Source organism: Diabrotica virgifera, chromosome 6, assembly GCF_917563875.1.
Source record: "Diabrotica virgifera virgifera chromosome 6, PGI_DIABVI_V3a".
Taxonomy (NCBI): Eukaryota; Metazoa; Arthropoda; class Insecta; order Coleoptera; family Chrysomelidae; genus Diabrotica; species Diabrotica virgifera.
The window spans coordinates 222,698,736-222,720,856 of record NC_065448.1 but is presented as its reverse complement, the minus strand read 5'-3'; the positions used below and the strand labels follow the sequence as shown (position 1 = coordinate 222,720,856).

At 31.9% G+C, this 22,121-nt stretch overlaps 2 protein-coding genes across 2 annotated transcripts; one reads left to right on the top strand and one right to left on the bottom strand.

The window, feature by feature from the left end:
- Nucleotides 1-14,716: 14,716 nt before the first annotated feature.
- Nucleotides 14,717-18,466, top strand: LOC126886738 (uncharacterized). Its single transcript, XM_050653756.1, has 4 exons — nt 14,717-14,886; nt 14,981-15,217; nt 15,431-15,600; nt 16,916-18,466. Exons 2-4 carry the CDS (start codon nt 14,998-15,000, stop codon nt 17,981-17,983), a joined length of 1,458 nt encoding a protein of 485 aa, XP_050509713.1. The 5' UTR covers nt 14,717-14,886; nt 14,981-14,997; the 3' UTR covers nt 17,984-18,466.
- Nucleotides 18,467-18,830: 364 nt separating this feature from the next.
- LOC126886736 (uncharacterized) lies at nt 18,831-22,078 on the bottom strand. The gene is made up of 2 exons (XM_050653753.1): nt 21,378-22,078; nt 18,831-21,236 (listed from the first exon to the last, which is right to left on the bottom strand). The coding sequence occupies exons 1-2, from the start codon at nt 21,696-21,698 to the stop codon at nt 19,821-19,823; spliced, it is 1,737 nt and encodes a 578-aa protein (XP_050509710.1). The 5' UTR covers nt 21,699-22,078; the 3' UTR covers nt 18,831-19,820.
- Nucleotides 22,079-22,121: the final 43 nt, after the last annotated feature.

Sequence of the window (22,121 nt, the reverse complement as noted above, 5' to 3'; positions counted from 1 at the left end):
GCGTCGGGTTTGGGGGGGAGGGGGGAGAAATCGGTAAATTCGTAGTTTTTTACGTTTTTCGTCAATATTTCTAAAACTGTGCGGTTTAGCATGAATAACCTTCCATACAAAAATGTTCTACATTAAATTTGAAATAAAAAAGGTCCTATGCATAATCCTTATAAAATGAACGGTTCCAAAGTTACGGAGGTAGTATATTATAATTAATTGGTCCAAGAAAAGGCCTAACCCAGAAATACAAAATAAAAGTTTTCCTCCTACACCAAATTGTTCTATATGGTCCACATATGGTTCAGTAAAAAGTTACACCATTTTGAGCGTCCGGTTTGGGGGGGGGAGATGGGGGAGAAATCGGTAAATTAGGAGTTTTTTTACGTTTTTCGTCAATATTTCTAAAACTATGCATTAGCGCAAACAATGTTCTATACAAAAATTTTCTACATAAAATTTAAAACAAAAAAGGTCCTATACATAATTGTTATTAAATCAACGGTTCCAGAGTTACGGAGGGTGAAAAATGGAGATTTTCGATACTTTTTATATTTTTTGGGCAATTGATGATAATTTTGGGTAGTGAGGTTGACGTTTCTTCAAGGGCTTGTCACTAACATACCATCGGACATTGAAATAGCAAATTTGATTTATAAAACACAATCCTGTTAAAGAAAATCAGTAGGGCCCAAAAAATATAAAAAGTATCGAAAACCTCCACTTTTCACCCTCCGTAACTCTGGAACTGTTGATTTTATATTATTTATGTGTCAGACCTTTTTTGTTTTAAATTTTATGTAAAACATTTTTGTATAGAACATTGTTTGCGCTAAAGCATAGTTTTAGAAATATTGACGAAAAACGTAAAAAAACTACTAATTTACCAATTTCTCCCCCATCTCCCCCCCCCCCAAACCGGACGCTCAAAATGGTGTAACTTTTTACTGAACAATATGTGGACCATAAAGAACAATTTGGTGTTGGAGGAAAACTTTTTCTTTGGATTTTTAGGTTAGGCCTTTTTTTGTACCAATTATACTATACTACCTCAGTAACTTTGAAACCGTTCATTTTAGAAGGATTATGCATAGGACCTTTTTTATTTCAAATTTACTGTAGAGCATTTTTGTATAGAATGTTGTTTATGCTAAATCGTATAGTTTTAAAAATATTTACGAAAAACGTAAAAAACTACGAATTTGCCGATTTCTCCCCCCTCTCCCCCCAAACCCGACGCTCAAAATGGTGTGACTTTTTTCTGAACATTATGTGGACCATATAGAATAATTTGGTGTTGGAGGATAACTTTCACTTTGGATGTCTGGGTTTGGGTCTAGTTATACCATACTAATACCGCTAGCCTACGCAACCATTTGGTAGACAGGGCCGATATTGGGGATAAAAAGAACAAATAGGCAAGTAAAAAATGTAAAGAAAATAATTGACATCAAATGAAAAGACATTATACATAAATCATGGTAGATTCAAGGATATGAAAAAGAACTTTACGTACAATATAATATGTAATAGTAATTTTATTTTTGTTGAATTACCTTCATCATTAAAAATATTCGTTATCAGGTGCATTTAATAAGAAATTTAGCACTTCTTCTTGCGGCAGGGTTTTTGATTTTTGGGAATGTAATTCCTTCCTTTTTGTTTCAAAAAAGCTGTAAGTTTTTTATAATTGCTTATATCTATGTCTTTATTTGTGGTCAAAGTTGCCTTTAACATTGAATAATAGGACCACATAGTCGATGGAGAATATTCTTTAGGCATTTCAGAGAAATATGCTAGTAAAACACTTTCACTATAAGTAATTTGTAATACAATTTTTTTCACGCCATGCTTCAAATATGTCATATTAGTCCATGTGGTGAGACCGCTCCCGTCTGAAAACAATTTCTAATTCTGTTTCTTTGTGGATTTCTATTCAACAATGTCCCCTTTTATCAAATCTGAACGGTGCCGGGCGGAATTTTTGGGCAGAAATTGTTTAAACAATTTTTTTAAACAAATACGAAAGATCATGTTTTTTTGCTCTGGAACATATATTTTTAGATTTTTTGGGTTAATCTAAATAAGAAAGGTATCTTGTAATTTTTCTCAGAAATTTATAGTTTTGGAGTTATAGGCGATTTAAAATCTGAAAAATGCGAAAATACGCATTTTTGAGGCTTAAAAACTCATATTTAAATTAGTATTTTTGAGGTTGCCAGATACTTAGATTGAAGACTGAATATTCAGCTTCAAGATTCTGAAGAGTGATCGCGTCTAACTTTAATTTAAACCGTTGTTTTTTAATTGCTAAATATGCGTGTTTATCCGATTTTTTTGCCGGTGCGGCGCGCTCCATTTCAAAAATATCCTATTTTCCTCCGAAAAATATTTTTTCTAGATTCTTTGGGATATTCTAAATAAAATAAGTTTCTTGACAAGTTAATAGTTTTTTAAGTTATAAGCGATTTAATATCCGAAAAATGACAAAAAACTCATTTTCGGATTTTAAATCGCTTATAACTTTAAAACTATTAACTTTTGAGAAAAATGTCAAGAAACTTATTTTATTTAGAATGTCCCAAAGAATCTAGAAAAAATATTTTTCTGAGGACAATAGGAGATTTTTGAAACGGAGCGCGCCGCACCGGCAAAACAATCGGATAAACACGCATATTTAACAATTAAAAAACAACGGTATAAATTAAAGTTAGACGCGATCACTCTTCAGAATCTGGAAGCTGAATATGTAGTCTTCAATTTAAGTATCTGGCAACCTCAAAAATACTAATTTGAATATGAGTTTTTAAGCCTCAAAAATGCGTATTTTCGCATTTTTCAGATTTTAAATCGCCTATAACTCGAAAATTATCAAGTTTTGAGAAAATTTACAAGATACCTTTCTTGTTCAAAATGACCGTCAAAACTCAAACATATATGTTGCGGAGAAAAAAAACGTGATCTTTTGTATTTGTTTAAAAAAATTCTTTAAACAATTTCTGCCCAAAAATTCCGCCCGGCATCCTTCAGATTTGTTTAAAGGGGACATTTTTGAATAGGAATCCACAAAGAAACCGAATCAGAAATTTTTCCAGACGGGAGCAGTCTCACCACATGGACTATATTGCCTATTGTATTTTTCGATGAATTTTGCTGGGAGAAGCTCTGAAACTGCCTCTAACGATTTCTTGCGTATTTCAGGTGGCGTTCATGTAATTTCTTCCATTTCCAAAGCAGCACTACTGTACTATAATTTGATATTCGTTTTAACACTTTTATTACAATAAATACAATTTTCAATTTAAATTTTTTAAATATGACAGTGATGACAGGTGACTTCTGCATGCCGCTTTCATCGCTTAAAGCTTTTCTTTTAGGCGTATCAACCATAGTTGCAAAAGAGAAAAGTCTTTCAACTGGTGCTGACGAAGGTAAGCATGTGTTATACTTTATTGACACCCTTTTTAAGATACGGTATTCATTTAAGATGTTCAAATTGGTTAAGAAGTTTTATTATTGATGCTGGAACCCTGTTTATTCTGTGTATAATTAATAGTGCAACTGTTGTTCACTTGCTGGTCTCGAAAATTGCTAAAATCAAAGAAGTCATCCAAATTTTGATCTCCACTTTCATCTGATTCATTGAAACTTTCCAATTCCATTTTTGCTTTGGCGACAGTTATATCATGGCGACATTTTTTTATACCTTCTATAGTTTTTTTTGGGATTTTTTACGACATTGTACCACTTAAGCTTAAATCTAGGAAGAAGAACTGCAGCTATAATTGGATCTTCCCATTCCAAATTTAAAATGTTTGCAAAACGAGTATTTAAGCTTTTAATGCACATTTTTGCTAGATGTTCTCCTCCATATTGTGTTGCGCCTACGTTAGGTGCATTATCGCCTATCGGCGGGCGATAAATATTTAAAAGTATCCGAATATCAAAAAAAGTATCCGGATGGCGGATACTTTAAAATTTGATCACGGATACGGATACCGGATACAAAATTTAAAGATTATCCGGATACAGCTTTCGGATACATAAAAAGTATCCGGATATTGTATCCGGATACTACCCAGCTCTGCTCTACATCCTACCAGATTGAAAACAATGGGAACCTTCTCTGGTAACACCTCCGAGGCTTCTACAATTTGCAAGCCATAACGGTTGCTGAGGCTAAGGAAGATGAGGGAATTTTACAATTTATAATTCACGTCCCATCTGCTCAGCGCGGTAAAGTTCCAACTACTAAGTTTTCAATCTAACAGCACATAAAATAATACCAAAAATATTACTTTACATCCCACCAGATTGAAAACAATGGGAACTTTCTGTTGTTACACCTCCGAGGTTTCTAAAATTTGCAAACCATAACCGATGCTGAGACTAAAGAAGATGAGGGAATTTTACAATTTATAATTCACGTCCCATCTGCTCAGCGCGGTAAAGTTCCAACAAGAATGGTTCCCTTCGTACTCCAATCGGAGTAAACATGTAAATCAAAAATGAATAACCATTTTCAATTTCGTTGCAACGCGAAACTACATCCGCATCATATTCTAGTTCAATCAGAGAGTGCAGCAGGCACCTCTACCGGTTTCGAAATTTATTAGTCTCTCATCAGGAGGCACATAGGCTGCTTTCTTTGATCCAACCAGGACAAACCCCGGCGTGCAGTTACGGATTGCAACGAACGAAATAGCAGGGATGCCCTAGCGGCAACTGCTAGCAAAAGACATAAGTTTTCAATCTAATAGCACATAAAACAATACCAAAAATATTACTTACTCTACATCCCACAAGATTGAAAACAATGGGAACCTTCTCTTGAAAATGGTTATTAATTTTTAAAAATAATTGACTTCATTTTAATGTATAATCTTTTCATTAAAATTAAAAATTATAGTGTTGCAATCACAAAACATAACCGCGCTAGAGCTACAAATTTAGGTGTTGTGCGTACGGAAAAGCGTCCAACCTGCACTCTGGAAATTTTTAGAAAGTGGTAGACTCGCTCAAACGAAGCAGTTAAAACCATTTTTAAGACTTTTGTAATCATTTTCAAAAAAGGACGGTGTACTGAAGACTGTAAGCTGTTTCTAAAGAATTTTAAGAATAATGTGTTAATATAATAAAAATTTGTGATCATTGTTTAACGTTTGGATGATGAGGTTCTGAAAGTATTTTCTTATTTATTAAATGATTTCTATTTATTTGCTTCATTATTAGATTTAACCTTAAACCATTGCCATTTGACTTAAGTACTTGGCCTCGATCTTGTAGACAAATGCCCCACGTTGGGCGCCAAACGAAAAAACGACAATAGACTACCTTAGCCAGCTGAAAATAATATTTCAACCAACTAAGATAGCTATCGTTCACCCCAGCCTAGCTCAGTCTCTCAGGGTGTGTGTTCGTCTTGTCCTAATCTTAGATATGAACTATGAAAATTCAGAATGGAAGCAAACAAAACAGTATTTTTAACTAATCTTGTTTATTGTTCAATAAAGATATAATAAAAATATGACTCATTATATGCATTAACAAATATATTCAAATTCTTGTCAAAAACTAACAATTTGTAGATTATACTTATGGCTTTGGTATCTGGTTCGATGGTAACTTCTTGATGTTGAATGGTACAGTTGTTGACTGCTTGTAGACCTGGGCAGAAGTTCGGCCCTAGGCCCCTGCAGCTGAAGATGTTGGGTGCTGTAGTCTGGATGTCATGGTCTCATTCTTCGCCTTAAAGTTGCATCACCGGTGATGTGTGAGGGTTAGGTTCCCGAAGAGGGAAAGGTTGATTTCTTTCCAAAAAATATAAGATAACGAAACATATCAATCATCAAGAAGAAAACCCAAAAACGAGCCTTTGCCAAATAATCGTAAAGAGTATTAATTGGCAAAGGAATAAAATAAAATGAATAGTGACGGAATAGTTAAATTATCTGATAACTAAAAGCATATCAATAGATGAAATGAAATATTCAAAATTAAAATACTAATAGACGTGGAGAGTAACGTCGAGGTTAGGTAAGAAAAATCATTAAATTAAAAGTAGACTATAAAAAACTTAGAATACAAAACTCACCCCAAGAGAATAATAAGTCTGGAAATAGATAGCTATTATCAGCTTTGTAATTGCCTTTTATAAGATTACCACCACCATTTTGAGAATTGAAATGACAGCGTGAACTGTAGAAAGATAGGCATGTTCCGTATTAAGACCAGATATTTACAGAGTAAGACTATACGGGGTACGTTCAGTATGTTCAGTTGATTATTTAAATGAAAACAGATATAGTGAATAGAAGATAATAAAAGAGGGCGCCAACGAGTTTTTGATGAAGAAAACTGGTAAAACAAATAGAAGAAGATTATTGTTAATGAAATATTAAAGAAAATAAAGTAAAATAATTATTTAAAAATAAAATATCAAAGATGTGACGTTTGTAACGTTACAACCCATATTTCGAGAACCATGTCAAATTCTGATCTTTCTGTGTTGATGTAGTTAATTGTAGATGTCAAAAATCTACAGAAAACCAACTCACCTAAACAGATACTTAAATTATCAGTATCACTCAAACCACAACCTAAATATCAAAAAGAGAATCATCAAATCACTACATGATAGAGCATTAAACACCTGCACCATTAAAAATGATTTTCAGGTAGAAAAACCTGCTATAGGAAAAGTCAAACAATAAAGGTTGCACGTAATTTTCCCTTTGTTGCCATATTATTCTTAATTTGAAAAAATATAGAGGGAATAATCAGATTTTTTGACATGCCATTCCTATTACAGCGAGCATTTCATTGGCTGGAATTAGTGACGAGTTTATATGCCGTCATTATTACATTTGGTGAGATTAGAAATTGTATCTGACGTCTCTCATAATATTGGAGGTTAAATATATAATGTAGAATAGAATAGAATATGCTTTATTGTCACTGAAAATTTTTACAATTTTATGGACAAAACTTACATACAGTCAAAAGAAAAATAATATCAATAACAAATAACTACAATTTACTAAAATCAGATAAATCGTCAATATACAGATATAAAAGATATATATATATATATATATATATATATATATATATATATATATATATATATATATATGTATATATATATATATATATATATATATATATATATATATATATATATATATATGTATATATATATATATATATATATATATATATATATATATATATATATATATGTGAGAATTATTATTCATTTTGTATTATTAACAGTCACTACATATTAATAATCATATATATATATATATATATATATATATATATATATATATATATATATATATATATATATATATGATATAAAAGCAAAGACAAAAACAATTTATTGCAAAATTTATATAAATTGCAAATTGAACATACTTACAATAAATAAAATACAAGAAATTCTTCTATTGACTAATATGGTCTTTTAGATAGATAGGCCTTTGTCATTTTACGGAACTTTGAGAAAGATGTTGCAGATTTAAGTTGTAGAGGGAGATGGTTGTAAAGTTTTTTTACGGAATATAATATAGATTTCTTTACTAACTCAGTGGATGGGATCGGTAAATAAATATCAAAGATTGAATTTCTGGTGGAGTGAAAAGGCCTTGCTGGAAAGACATGAAGGTGTTTACGAATTAAACAAACCGTTTCTAGAATATATAAGATGGAAGTATTACAATTCCGTGATCTCTGAAGTAACTTCTGCAATGTGTAGATCTTATGAGGCCAAACAGATATCTTTTTGTTCTTTTTTGCAATTTAAAAATAACATCAAATTGAGCAGCTGTACTAGAACCCCAAAAAGGAAGACCATATCGAAGATGAGACTCGAACAACGAAAAATATGTTATTTTAGAAGATGCTAAATTGAGTTTCCTTGAGACAGATCTTATTGCATAGCAAGCTGAGGCGAGTTTCTTGCTTAACAATTGATATGAAGGGACATTTGAGGTTGCTGTCTAAAAAAAATACCAAGAAATTTTACAGAATCAACGGCACTGATCTGGCTGTTATTAAGAGGCAAAGGTTGAAGAGCTCCTTTATAGGATAATGCTACTGTTTTATCTACGTTAAAAGAGAGTAAATTAGAGTCAGACCAGGTCTTTATCGTCAGTAGATCCGAAGTTATAGTTTCATGAAGAGATGCAATAGTTGAGTTGCTCCAAGTGATACTGGTATCATCAGCAAAAAGAAATATTTTCCCATCGATTTTTAAATTTGTGATGTCATTTATAAAGATAAGGAACAGAAGAGGACCCAATACTCAACCTTGTGGTACTCCACATACAATGTTTTTGAGACTAGAGTCAGTATCATTTGCTCTAACTAGTTATTTCCTATTATTCAAGTAGGATTGGAACCAATTCAAAGAAATACCTCGAATTCCATAGAAATTTAGTCTCTTAATCAAATTGTTGTCAAGTCAAATTAATGTCAAAATATTGTTTTCAAATTATAATCTGGGAGGACGAAATACGTATTTTGTTTTAATATAATAATTAAATTAAAATATCCAACAATTTGAATCAAATTAAAATCGAGAAACTAACGTAACAGAATTTATTGTGTAGATAGTTTCATAAGACAATTTATATTTTAACTAACTTCACATCCATAAACCAAAATCTTAAATATTATACTTCTATAGGACATGAGTTTGACACTTATAGTACAGATAGTTATCTTTGTTTGATACTCTTAAAAACAAAGAGAAACAGTATAACCGGTAGCTGTTGCGGTAAATACATATATGCTTTTTATTTATTACAGCGCTTTCCTGCTAAACTTGACAGTAGCAAAAAAGCTAATATATGAGGAAAAATGTGTTAAAAAAAAAGAAATGTGGGACGTAGAAGGATTTCCTGGTTGCGAAATTTAAGGGAGGGGTACGGGTGCATTTCAATACAATTGTACAGAGTACAACTGGCACGTGTATCTCCGGCTTTAAGCCGGCTACACACCTGCCTGTTACTAGTACACTGGCATACCTGTAACTAGCAAGCACCAGCTACTGTCCCCAAACTGGCATGTGTGTACGTTAACTGGCATGCCAGCTACTCGCAGAGAATTTGATTTTTCTTGCTAGTAGCGTGCTGTGAGATGCAAGGCGCATGCGTCGGGAATGTCACTAGCATGTGTGAATGTGCCTACGGGCATGATACTATAAATAAATGCTCATGCTATGCTTCTTTTCATGAGCATTTTTCAGTGCGTCACAAATGATAGAAAAAAAGTTAAGTCCGTGATAATATACATTTTAGTGACATGACATTTTGGTTAAATCTGACAGTTGTCACATTTTATTTGCAATTTGGCATAAAATCAAATCAATTGTGTTTATTGCATTTATAAAATGGTATTTTCTTTGATTTGTATAGTCTTATAAATTGTTCAGATTATATTCGTAGATATATTATATAATTCGCAATTTATTTTTATTTTCAATTATGGCGCCATCTATTGACAACTAGAATAAATGTCACCGACGAAATGTAATCACCGACGTGCGTTTTTTTTCTGTCACATACAATTTAATGCGTCAAGGCCGCGTCCCACCATCAAATAATTTGAGCAAACTGAAAGTGACAGTTAGTGACGTCACATCCTGAGTGTTCATTGTGGATAATAATGAAAAATTTTAATTTTAAATAAAGTACAAACAAGTTAGACAACTCATAATAAAAAAAATTGATCAAACTAGACTGAAGGCCGCGTCTCAAGGCCCCGTCTCACCATCAAATAATTGACAGTTAATTTGATCAAACTTGACTAGTGACACAAACTATACATACTGTCACTTTGTGTCACTAACTGTCAAGTTTGATCAAATTAACTGTCAATTATTTGATGGTGAGACGGGGCCTTCACCATCAAATAATTTGATCAAACAGTTTGAGCAAACTCCGGAAGTACGTCAAAGTGACGTCACAATTGCAGTTTTTTTGAAATTCTAAAAATCTGTGCTCTCACTATCAGTCTAGTTTGATCAAATTTTTTGTATTGATGTGTCTAACTTGTTTGTACTTTATTTAAAATTAAAATTTTTCATTATTATCCACAATGAACCCTCAGGATGTGACGTCACTAACTGTCACTTTCAGTTTGCTCAAACCAGTTTGATCAAATTATTTGATGGTGGGACGCGGCCTTAACGCACTGAAAAATCCTCATGAGAAAAAGCATAATACATATGAGCTTACGGATCTTGAATATTTAAGTTTATATTCACGGATCCTGGCCGGATAGCCCTGGCAGATAAGGCGATTCAAATAAAGAGAAGAAGAAAATACATTCGCCACAAAACCATAGAGGTAAATATTAACATAGAGGGAGCCTACCTTCCGCGCTTCCTGACGTCAAGATCTCATGGACTGGTTTGCTGCATCTCTTTCTAACACACTGCATCGAAAATCTATGATGACATTCAGTGTGAATATAGGCACGGAAGAGGGGGACAACTGTAGCAGCTTTACTATGCATAAGAGTGAAACAGCACTAATCCAAATAAAAAAGATGGTGTCGTCACTTCGCTCTGAATGATACTCTCTCTATGCTAATATATAACTCTATGCACAAAACCAAAGATCTTAATACTCATAGATTTGGCCAACTCGGAAAAATAGCGTAACGCGGAGCAGTCTGGTCGGTGGTCTATCCATCTCTCTCTACCGGCGCTTAACTTTCTCTCTCTAGCATATGATGGCCGCCGCCTGTGGTGTGTCCAGTGACCTCCCATATCACTGGATGTGTCACTGTCGTTCCGTTACTCCCACCTCTTGGGCCCTGATTCTAATTCATTTCGACAGTCGCAATTTCATTTCGACACCGCCATGACAGCCGCAGAATATAGCGATTCTTATTCATTTCGATATTAGTTACAACTGGGGATATTAACCTTATCATGTTGAGACTGCTCAGAATTTGGGTTGGCGCTCCCGTTTATTGGAACTTGTTGATAGTCTGGGAAAATTATCGAAAAAATGCCATTTTTGGGAAAAATTATTTACCAGCTATTTTATTGCTAAAATCGAATCTTAAGATTGCATATACAGTGCGTCCATAAAATAACGCATAAATTCATTATTTCGTAAACCAGCGACATTAATGAAAAATCCTGAAACGGGTCGATTTTTATTTTTAGATTCAGATTTTTTGGCATAGGTATATATCATACTAGTGACGTCATCCATCTGGGCGCGATGACGTAATCGATGATTTTTTTAAATGAGAATGGTCATGTGATAGCTCATTTGAAAGGGTATTCAATTCTCTATTCACTAATATAAACATTTACCTAATTATTTATACAAGGTGTTCAAAAAACATTTTTTTAATTAAAATAATTGAAACAAAAAGAAGAATGTACGTAATTTATTTAATTCAAAATACGTTTTACTGTTGTCAGAAAACAGGAAAAAAATGTTTATTTGAGAAATAAATATTGTTTTTTGCTTAAATTCAATGTTAAAGCTGCCACCCACCTGTCGCTTGGCAGTTTGAACATTTCGTTTAAGCGAAAATCAATGTTTATTTGTCAAATAAAATTTTTTTCTGTTTACTGACAGTAGTAAAATGTATTTTGAATCAAATAATTACATTATATTCTTCTTTTTGTCTCACTTATTTTAATTAAAAAATGTTTTTTGAACACACTGTATAAATAATTATGTTAATGTTTATATTCTTGGATAGAGAATTGAATACCCTTTTAAATGAGCTATCATATGACCCCTATTCTCATTTAAAAAAATCATCGATTACGTCATCACGCCCAGATGGATGACTTCACTAGTATGATATATATGCCAAAAAACCGTAATTTAAAAATAAAAATCGACGTGTTTCGGGAATTTTCCTTAAAGTAACCAGTTTACGAAATAACGAATTTATGCGTTACTTTATTAGTAATATGGGGTATGACAAGTCCGCAGAAAGTGTGTTATTTTATTTATAAACAAATTAGCACTTCTAAATCTTCTTTATTTTTCAATTAGTGGTCTGTAACTCCTAAAATTTTTCCTTTGAGCCAAAAACACTCAAATAAAAATTCACCGTAATTTAGTTCTGCACAAAGTTATTTTTTTTCCGATTTCCTTCAACAAAAATTTTACTCAGAAAATCCGAGTTTTCCCAAAAAATCTGCAATTTTCAATTAAAATTTTAGGGAAGTACCTAATTATTTATCAATAATTAAATAATTGATGACATGAAAGATTTATTATAGTAGATTATACAGAGGGGCTAAATTATGGAATAAATTCATTTCTTTAAAACGGACGATTTTGGAGCAAAATCCCGAAAGAGGTCGATTTTTATTTTTAAATTACAATTTTTTGGCATATATTTCTTACTAGTGACGTCATCCATCTGAGCGTGATGACGTAATCGATAATTTTGTTAATGGGAATAGGGGTCGTGTGGTAGGTCATTTGAAAGGGCGTTCAATTCTCTATTCAGTAATATAAACATTATTATCATTAGGTATTTATACAGGGTTGCCAAAAAAAATTTTTGAATTAAATTAATTGGCGCAAAAAGAAGAATGTATGTAATTTATTTAACTCAAAATACATTGTACTGCTGTCAGAAAATAGAAGAAAAGGTTTATTTCACAAATAAGCATTTCTTTTCGCTTAAATTAAATCACAAACTGCCTCCCTCCTACCTATTGGCAGTTTGAACATTTAATTTAAGCTAAAAGCAATGTTTATTTGCAAAATAAACATTTTTTTCTATTTTCTGACAGCAATAGAATGTATTTTGAGTTAAATAAATTACATGCATTCTTCTTCTTGCGTCAATTAATTTAATTCAAAAATTTTTTTGGCCTCCCTGTATAAATAATGATATTAATGTTTATAATACTGAATAGAGAATTGAACGCCTTTGTAAATGAGCTACAACACGAACCCCTATTCCTATTTAAAAAAAAATCGATTACGTCATCACGCTCGGATGGATGACGTCACTAGTTTGAAATATATGCCAAGAAATTTAATTTAAAAATAAAAATCGACCTGTTTCGGGATTTTTCTCTAAAATCGTCCATTTTATAGAAAATGAATTTATTCCATAATTTAGCCCCTCTCTGTATATCAGGAGACCGGCGACAATCTAACCAATAGTTTAGCAATAATTAAAATGTTAATTAAAAAATTTCGGTCGAAATAATAACCAGAAAGATTATGATACACCAGAATAACTATGATTTTCGTATAAAAAAGCACTATACCTATTCAACGTACCTTACAGGATTGAAATTGGACCATTTGAGCGGTCTCAGGAATGTTATAAAGAAACAATTTTTTGGCTTATAAACAAATAGAACCCCTCAGAAAATATTAGATTTAATTAAATTAAGTTAACGCTGTTGAAAAGGGCACGGCTTCTGTGTCCTTTTCGAAGAAAAACAAATTGAATTGCGAGGAGTGATTCCAGGTATAACCGGTCAAATTTGACCGGCATTTGCGACAGAGTTATAAACAACAGGATTTTAATCTTTGAACCATTAGATACCTTTTAATTCCGGTCCTCTTTGTACATACAAATTTTCATATCTTCAAGACACTTATAACAAAAAAGATTTATGTCACTGTCACCAAATAATTTAATTATTGATAAATAATTACTTCTCTCAAATTTTAGTTGAAAATTAAAGATTTTGTTTGGAAAACCCGAATTTTCCGAGGAAAATTTCCGTCGAAGGAAATTGGAATAAATTATCAATGTGCAGAATTACTGTCAATTTTTATGTGAGTGTTTTGGTTTAAAGTTAAAATTTTCGGAGTTATAGAGCAATAATAAAAAAAGATTTCGGAGCGCGCTAATTTGTTTATAAACAAAATAGCACACTTTCTGTGGACTTTGCACAGCTATATTACTAATATAGGAAATCTTAAGATTTGATTTCAGCATGTCCAGCAATAAAATAGCTGGTAATTAATTTTTCTTGTTTTTTACTAATTTTCCCAGATTATTACCTTACATCTTTCATTGAGTTGATGATTCATGTTGTGGACATTCTCAATTATTATATTTCTAATTTAATACTATTCTATCTAATTCCTCAAAACAAGCAAATTTCAATTAAACCCAGCTATATTATAATACCTTTTGCTTTAGTTTTCCTTGCAAGAAATAAACAAAACACATCTAAACTAAACCTAACCTCGCTTTTGGCCATTCATTCATCTCCGTGTCAAATAATTTCGACAGTCGAAATTATAATATCAACACCCTTTTTAAAGTCGCTATTAATTTCGATAGTCGCTATTTCATGACGTCACTTCGTTAGTTCAACTAAAATCCACAAGGCTCGCACAATCGCATTTCAACCGTCGCCATATTGAAAGCGACTTGTTTAGTGTCGAAATTTGATTTAGAATCAGGGGCTTGGTCTCTTGGTATATACGCTCACACTCGCACGACAGACAAAGATAGCTAAACCACCGTACTTGATATCGGCGTTACACCCCGATGCATTGAGTAGCATATGACTAGCCAGATCTATTTTCTTTACATATCTCTGCACAAAACAAAAACGTCTGTCTGTCTGACATAGACTGTCATGTTGAATGACAGCTAACGTCATGGTTTACGTCATAATCAATTAGGGAATCCAACGATCTGTCAAACTATTCCAATATGTCTGGCGATTGGCATGCAATACATTGAAAGCATATGATAAATATTGTTTTTTAAGTATTTAAAGTAATTTTCGTATATTTATATCCGCCTAAGTATTGCTAACATACTTCTGTGACATAATAAAAAATATTGTTTACATCAATAAACTAGAATAAGTACTTAAAAAGTTTTATTTAACTAAGTAATTTGGAAGGTTGAAGAAAGGTAGGTTAACAAATTTTATATTTCAAAGTTTAATAATAAATTATATTAAGCATCCCTAAAATAGATTTTTTACTTATGTATTTTATTATTTTAGGTTAGTTAGTAATAGCTATGCCACTAACATGTATTGTAGTGAACTGTGGAAGCAGGTGGAAAAGGGATAAAGTATCTTTTTTTGCTATTCCCAAACCACTGAAGTTTAAACATGCTATCCACTTGAATGAATTAACTGTTAAACGCAGAAAAAAATGGATAAGGGCCATAGGAAGAGCAGACCTGACAGAATCAAAATTAAAATATCAAAAAGTGTGTTCCAAACATTTTATTCAAGGTTTGTCAATAATTTTCTATAAAGAAATAATATTAATCTTAATATATTTCAATAAAATATTGTAGGTGCCGTGGCAGTTAGTAGGCATTCGCATCGGGTAAAATTTTTTGGAAAATATGAAAATATACATTGTTTTAAGCTATTTTCCCAAAAAATTTTACCCGATGCGAATGCCTACTAACTGTGTATCTACGTTATATAATTTTGTTTTAGGACAACCTGCAAAACTTGAAGATGTAAATGATCCTGATTGGATACCAACCCAAAATATGGGTTACTCTAGGGGACCTGTAAAACGAAAGCAGGACCTTGAAAGACTGGAAAGAGTAAAGAAAAGATCTTCCACAAAGGTTTCACAAGAGGACAATGATACATTTATTGAGGTATACTAATTAAAAGAGAATGTCATTAACTTTAAATTGATTTGGAATTAAGGGGATCCGTACAAAGTTTCGGCTACAATGCTATTTAAATCGGATTCATTCTTTTCAAAACCTGAGAAAACTAATAAGTATTTTTGAAAAATTTAAATGCAGAATGAAAGATTACTTTATTACCGAGGGCGAAAGTCCCTGAAAACTTTTATGTTTATTTTAATAAGTTACAGGGGTGAAAAACTAAGAGAAAATGTAGTGTTTTTTATTTTAAAATATCTCATTCAAAAGAAAACTTTTTATTTATTCTAAGGGACTTTCGGCCCTTGATAACAATTTAGTCTTTCATTCTGCATTTAAATTTTTTAAAAATATTTATTTGTTTTTTCAGGATTAAAAATGGTGATATTTTCCAAATCGAACATTCATTATCTTTATCATACAACGCACTGAGTCGAATAGAATATGGTGATAAGACAGTGACAATTTTAAATATTTGACATGGCATCAGGAATATTTTGAGTTATTGATTAAATAATATTGATAGTGTATTTGATGAATAATTGATTGAAGACGTGAACTTAATAAAAAGTTATTTATTGTTTATTATTTATGGAAGATCCAGGCGGGGAATACACCAGTATATATTCTGTGATCCAAGTATTTTGTTGTTACAGATGTTCAAAATTGTAAGCGTTCTATAGTAACAATATATTATTAAAAAATCACTTTTGCTCGATTGGGTGTTAGTTTTTGTTGTACAATATATAAATTATTACAATCACTGAATACATAGCTAGTGAAAAAATTATCATATTAATTAACTGAATTAATAATTTAAGCCATTATGCAAGTAACAGTTATCCAAGAACTTTCAAAAGCCATATTTTTAAAGTTAATGATGACATTGTCAACTAATGTTTACATATCCATACCAGTGAGAATTTTACTACACATAATTTGTCATGTAAAGTCAGAAAAGGTAGGGATAGCAGTAAAATATTTGCGCTTACACTCTTAAAGGGAATTTTAATTATAGAGATCAGTGTATAATAGTCGACAGTACATGTAAAAACCTTAATTACTCTGTTACCAATGTTGTATCGGATTGTGAAGACATTATAAAAGATCTAGGTATTCAGTTTGACTCACAACTAACCTTCAAGATTCGTATAAATGTAAAGTATATGATTTTATAATAAGAAACTGTCATAAGTTTGATATTTTGAAATTAAAACTGTTGTATTTTTGCTTAATTCTGTTAAAGCTTGCATATGGTTCCACTATAAGGATCCCAATTTATAATCAATTATGTTTGTTACAGAATGAAAACAATACAGTAAGTGAAAGTAACACTACAGCAATGTATGAAGACAGTACTGGAACCGAAACTCAAACTGAGTTAACCTCAGATGATATTGAACAGATGGCTCAACAATTAAAATTTGCAAATAAAAAAATTGACGAGTTGACTCGCAGAATTAATAAGACCATTTTAAGTTTCGAGTCACTAGAAACGGACAATCCGAAATGTTTATATTATACCGGTTTAAATTTTTCTGTTTTGAAGTCAGTATTTGACAGAATTAAACCATTTATTCCATCATCCTCAGTAACTGTTTTAGATCCCTCTCAACAATATTTGTTGACATTGATGAAAATGAGACTTAATCTAGATTTTAAATATTTGGCCTACCAATTTGGCATTTCTCAATCAACATGTTCCACCTATTTTAATACCATCATCTCAATAATGTATCAAAGATTTAAAAATAGCATAAAATGGCCAGATCGGGAAATTATTAAAAAAAACATGCCTTCTTGCTTTAGAGAAGTCTTTCATGATAAGACCACAATTATCATTGATTGCTTTGAGGTGTTTATCCAAAAACCAGCTAGTTATTTAACCCAGCAGCAAACATGGTCAAACTATAAACATCATAACACAGTTAAATTCCTTATTGGAATTACTCCCCAAGGCTGTATTTCATATATCAGTAAAGCATGGGGAGGAAGAACATCAGATAAACAAATAGTAGAGCTCTCTGGTTTTTTGGATAAAATAGAACCCCAAGATATTGTGATAGCAGATCGAGGTTTTTTAATAAAAGAATTTTTAGATGTGTTACAAGCAAAGCTAGTAATTCCAGCTTTTACCAAGGGGAAAAAACAATTGCTTCCACTAGAGCTGGAAGAAACTAGAAACATTGCACAGGTTAGAATCCACGTAGAAAGAGTTATTGGCTCCATTAAAAATAAATTTAATATTTTTTCAGAGCCACTTCCGATTTCTATGTTAACCCATGTTACTGATGGTATAAATATAGTTGATAAGATAATTTTTATAGCATGTGTTTTGATTAATTTATGCCCTCCTATTGTTCCAATTTAATTAAATTTAACCTATTTCACCAGATTGTCGCCTTTTTAGTATTTCTTTTAAATTTTTGGTACACATCTGAAGTGTCACTACGAAAAACAATCAATGACACCTTTGGCCAAAACTAGGATATATATATGCCATGTTGTCGAGGTTGTCAGTTAGTTTTGAATTATAAATAGCTACAGCAAGAAAACTTGCATTGTTTCAGACAAAATCAAACAAGCTTATATTTTTCTAAAACTTTTTTTGTTGGTTTTTAAATATGTTAAAGTAAAAAGTTCTACTCACAGATTTGGCCGCTAATTGTTTAAAGAATTAAAACTCTTTTGTATACTTAAATAATTTTAAAAATATTGAATTCATCATTTTACAAATCTTTGTTGTGGGGAAGCTTGCAGTTCTGATGATCTATTGTTGTTAAATCGGTATAATATAAACAAAATTGGGCATTTTTGTCTGTTTGATTTATAAATAAATAAACATTTTGCTTTATGTTGTAAAGTACTTTATAATCAACTATTTTCAATGGGAAATAAGCCACAATTTTACCAAAAAAATGATTTTATTAACGTTTCGACGCCCAAGTCGGGTGTTGTCAAAATACAAAATATTAAATTAAACAAAAATGTTATTGCTTAGTAAAAAATTCTTCTAATAATTTATTTAATCTGACTCATTTATATCAGCAATTCAGACATGGATTATACATTTTAATGAAGAAGACTTTAAAATGATATTGCCAATATTGATGAGTTGCGTTCCTGGGACGACTTTACTAAAAGATAGTAAATCATAATATTATCATTCGAAAGTGGTAGGTTTATTGGTCAAAAGGTGGAGAATAAAAGACAAAGACTTCGGCTACTTCATCTATTTATTGAAGACATTTTTGTTCACTAATTAGTGAACATTACCAGTTCATCTACAAATGAGTTTGATAAATAACAAACATCCATAGAAAAAAAGCAATGCAACTAGCAAGTTGTAAGTAAAGCAGCTAGTGAAACGAACCATTGAGAAATGTAAAATACAGACATTAAGTTTGTAAAAAACTAAGTACAGTTAACAATTTAAAAGCCAATACAAGAGCAAGAGATCATGTAGTAACATAATGATTGCATAAAAAAATTGCAAAAAATGTGTTCAACTAGAACGAAAATAATGTCCAGAATTCAACAATTCCAGACAATAATTTGCATTCAAATGATTTAATTTTAACTTTAAGTAGCATTCTTACAATAATGACTGTGGCTAGCGTATATTATTTATGTACACCTCATTGGTTGTTTTTGTATTTTGATATTAATAAAAAATTTGTGACAATTTTAATGAGAATAAATCATATGAAAACTGAAAAGAATGTATTTATTTGATGTTTCGGAGACTGACCTATATCAACCGTAGAATGAATTGTAAAAATATTAAGGAAACAAAGTTTCAAAATTTCCTCTTAAAAGTATATGTATACTATGGTACACTGTACTTTTGTATGTATATATGGAATAAACATGGCTCGAGGGAAACTTTTGAAGGTCCAGAACCTTTCTGTGGCATCACTAATGATGCTACGAAAAATGAGGTTCAGAAATGGCTGATAAAGAATCATCAATAGAAAAGGAGAACCACTCAAGTTCAAGTCTAGACTAAATAAAAAAAAATAATCAAGAATATTAATAAAAAACTCAAACAGTTTCATGAACCTCAATAAACGAGAGATGAAAACGGTCACTGAAATGGTGACAAGTAAGGTGAATGAACCATGGTGCAGAAAGTGCGAAATGGAAGAAGAGAGTGAATGGACTCAATAATGATTATGAAAATAATGGAAACATGAACCATTAAAATTTTATGTGGCATAATCATGAAATAGTTTCTGGTTGCATATTGAACATGTCCACCTAGTTTTGGGTTTTTCTAATAAATTTACACACCCAATATGGAACCAGAAAATATTACAATTCTCATATGAGCATTGAACCATAGGTTGGCCACCATCGACATTATTGCAAAAACACCACTTTGTTATATTGCCACCTGGTACTCTGGAAGTGTAATAACGTCCTAAAAGTTCAGGCATAATTACTTTTGCATGAAAATTTAGGACTTTATCTTTAATTTCTTCCCAAAATTTTATGTCTGGTAAAACTCTTTCGATAAATATAAAATTAGGACACCAGACAACAAAGTCACAATAATTAAGTTTACAAATAAATATTTGTGCTTGCACCTGGTAATAGTACTTATGTTTTTTATTCATTTTTACTGTACCAGTTTTATCACATTCAAGACAGGAGTCCTTTCGACTTGCATACTCCTGTAAATTTCCATTTTCTCGAAGAGAAAATGGACACTTTACTTCTAAGGTACCCGCAGCACAACAGTCACAATACACAAATCCATCAGGTGAGGCACCTAACTGAGGCCATTTCATGCACACTACCAAGCCAATTGTATTCACTATAAAGTCTCTATGATTCCTGCTAGTTTCTTTTTTATAAGCATCAATTGCCAGCTGTTCGTGATTTATCCCCCATCTTATTGCCCTTGTAGAAATTTTGCGAGGGTAACATATTGATTTGATCAAAGATAGGGATGGTTTCTCCACATTGGTTCTACAGACATCTTTAAAAATTGAAGCTGTTACTCTACCAGTCCTTTGTCTATACCACTCTGCACATTTCCTTTGGTCCTGTGTCTTATCTTCTATTTCTCTTCGTATATTCTGGGTTACCTCCATTTTACATTTCATACCTAGTTGAATGAGATCATCTAGAGGCATTTTTTCATATTTTTTATGGTACACATTAAAAAGGACTGGTATACTAACTTTTTCATTATTTTCATCTGACAGTTGTGACGCAAATGGCTCTACATGCCTCATCAAAACAGCGTCACAATTGGAATTTTGCAATTCTTGCAGCAAGTCCAACATTTCGCTATCATCCATTGGAGGAATTTCCTTATAATTTTTTTCTTCTATCACTTTCCCCCAGTCTAGTGAAGCAGCTTCTATTGGATGTGTACCACTTTGCGTTGGAACTGGCCAAGTTGATTTGACATCTGTACACGCTACATTCTTTTCATTTTTCTGCTGCTTCAAATATGCTGCATGCTCTGCAGCGTACAAAACTGCTGTAACATGGCTACATACTTCCCCAAGACCTGCCATGCAAGTACAATGCGCAGTACAAATACTACCACCTGTTTCAGCGATAATCCAAACTCTTAATTTGGTTTCTCTAGCTCTCATTGAATGCTGCACCTGAAACAAAAAAATTAAATCAATTATCAAGGCAATCAATTATATTAAACCCTAAGACTAAAAAGTAATCTCTTTAATATTGATTATTAACAAATCAGGTATTTTTTCTTAAAAAATTTGAAATACAGGTACTACTCTTACCTTGCCTATTAAAAGCACCAGATCATTAATAACTTTAAAACCCACTTTTTCTACAAAGCCAGACTTGAAATATTTGTAAGCTGCTAAACTTTTATAAGCTCTCATTTGTTCATGGGTATAAAAGCTGTGAGTAAAAACAATATAGGTCAGAATGTCCATGGAAGCTATTGGTGGCACATAGGTAAGTCCATAATCAAAATCGACTTCACTTAGAGCATATGGATCACAGTTAAGTTGTTTGATTTTGTCCAAATATCTATCTGCGGCTTCAGGAGAGCTTATTCTTAGTTGGTCCAAATACGAACTTTCTTTTAAAGCCATATTTGTAATAAAAACAAAAGTCCGACTCTCACAAATAATATTGCAATGTTGTCTTGTGAAAAAGACAGTTTTTCAAAGGGTACAAGTAACTAATGCCCGGTTGCACCAACAGATCTTAAACTTAAGTCGAGAATATCATAAGAATTAATATAATATAATTATAATATATTACAATAAGAATACCATAATATAATAATAGATATGATTGATAATAAGGTAAGAATCTAAAATTATGGTGCAACGTAAGTGATACTCAAGGAGGCCCTATCTATAAGTAGAGCTTAGCTAAGCTAGAGCTTAAGATCTGTTGGTGCAACCAGGCATAAATAAAACAATTTTAACACCAACTCTACAACGAAAAGCACAAGTGCAACAATGCAAGTAAACCAGCAAAATCGACTGCATGCCATACGACCGCCATTT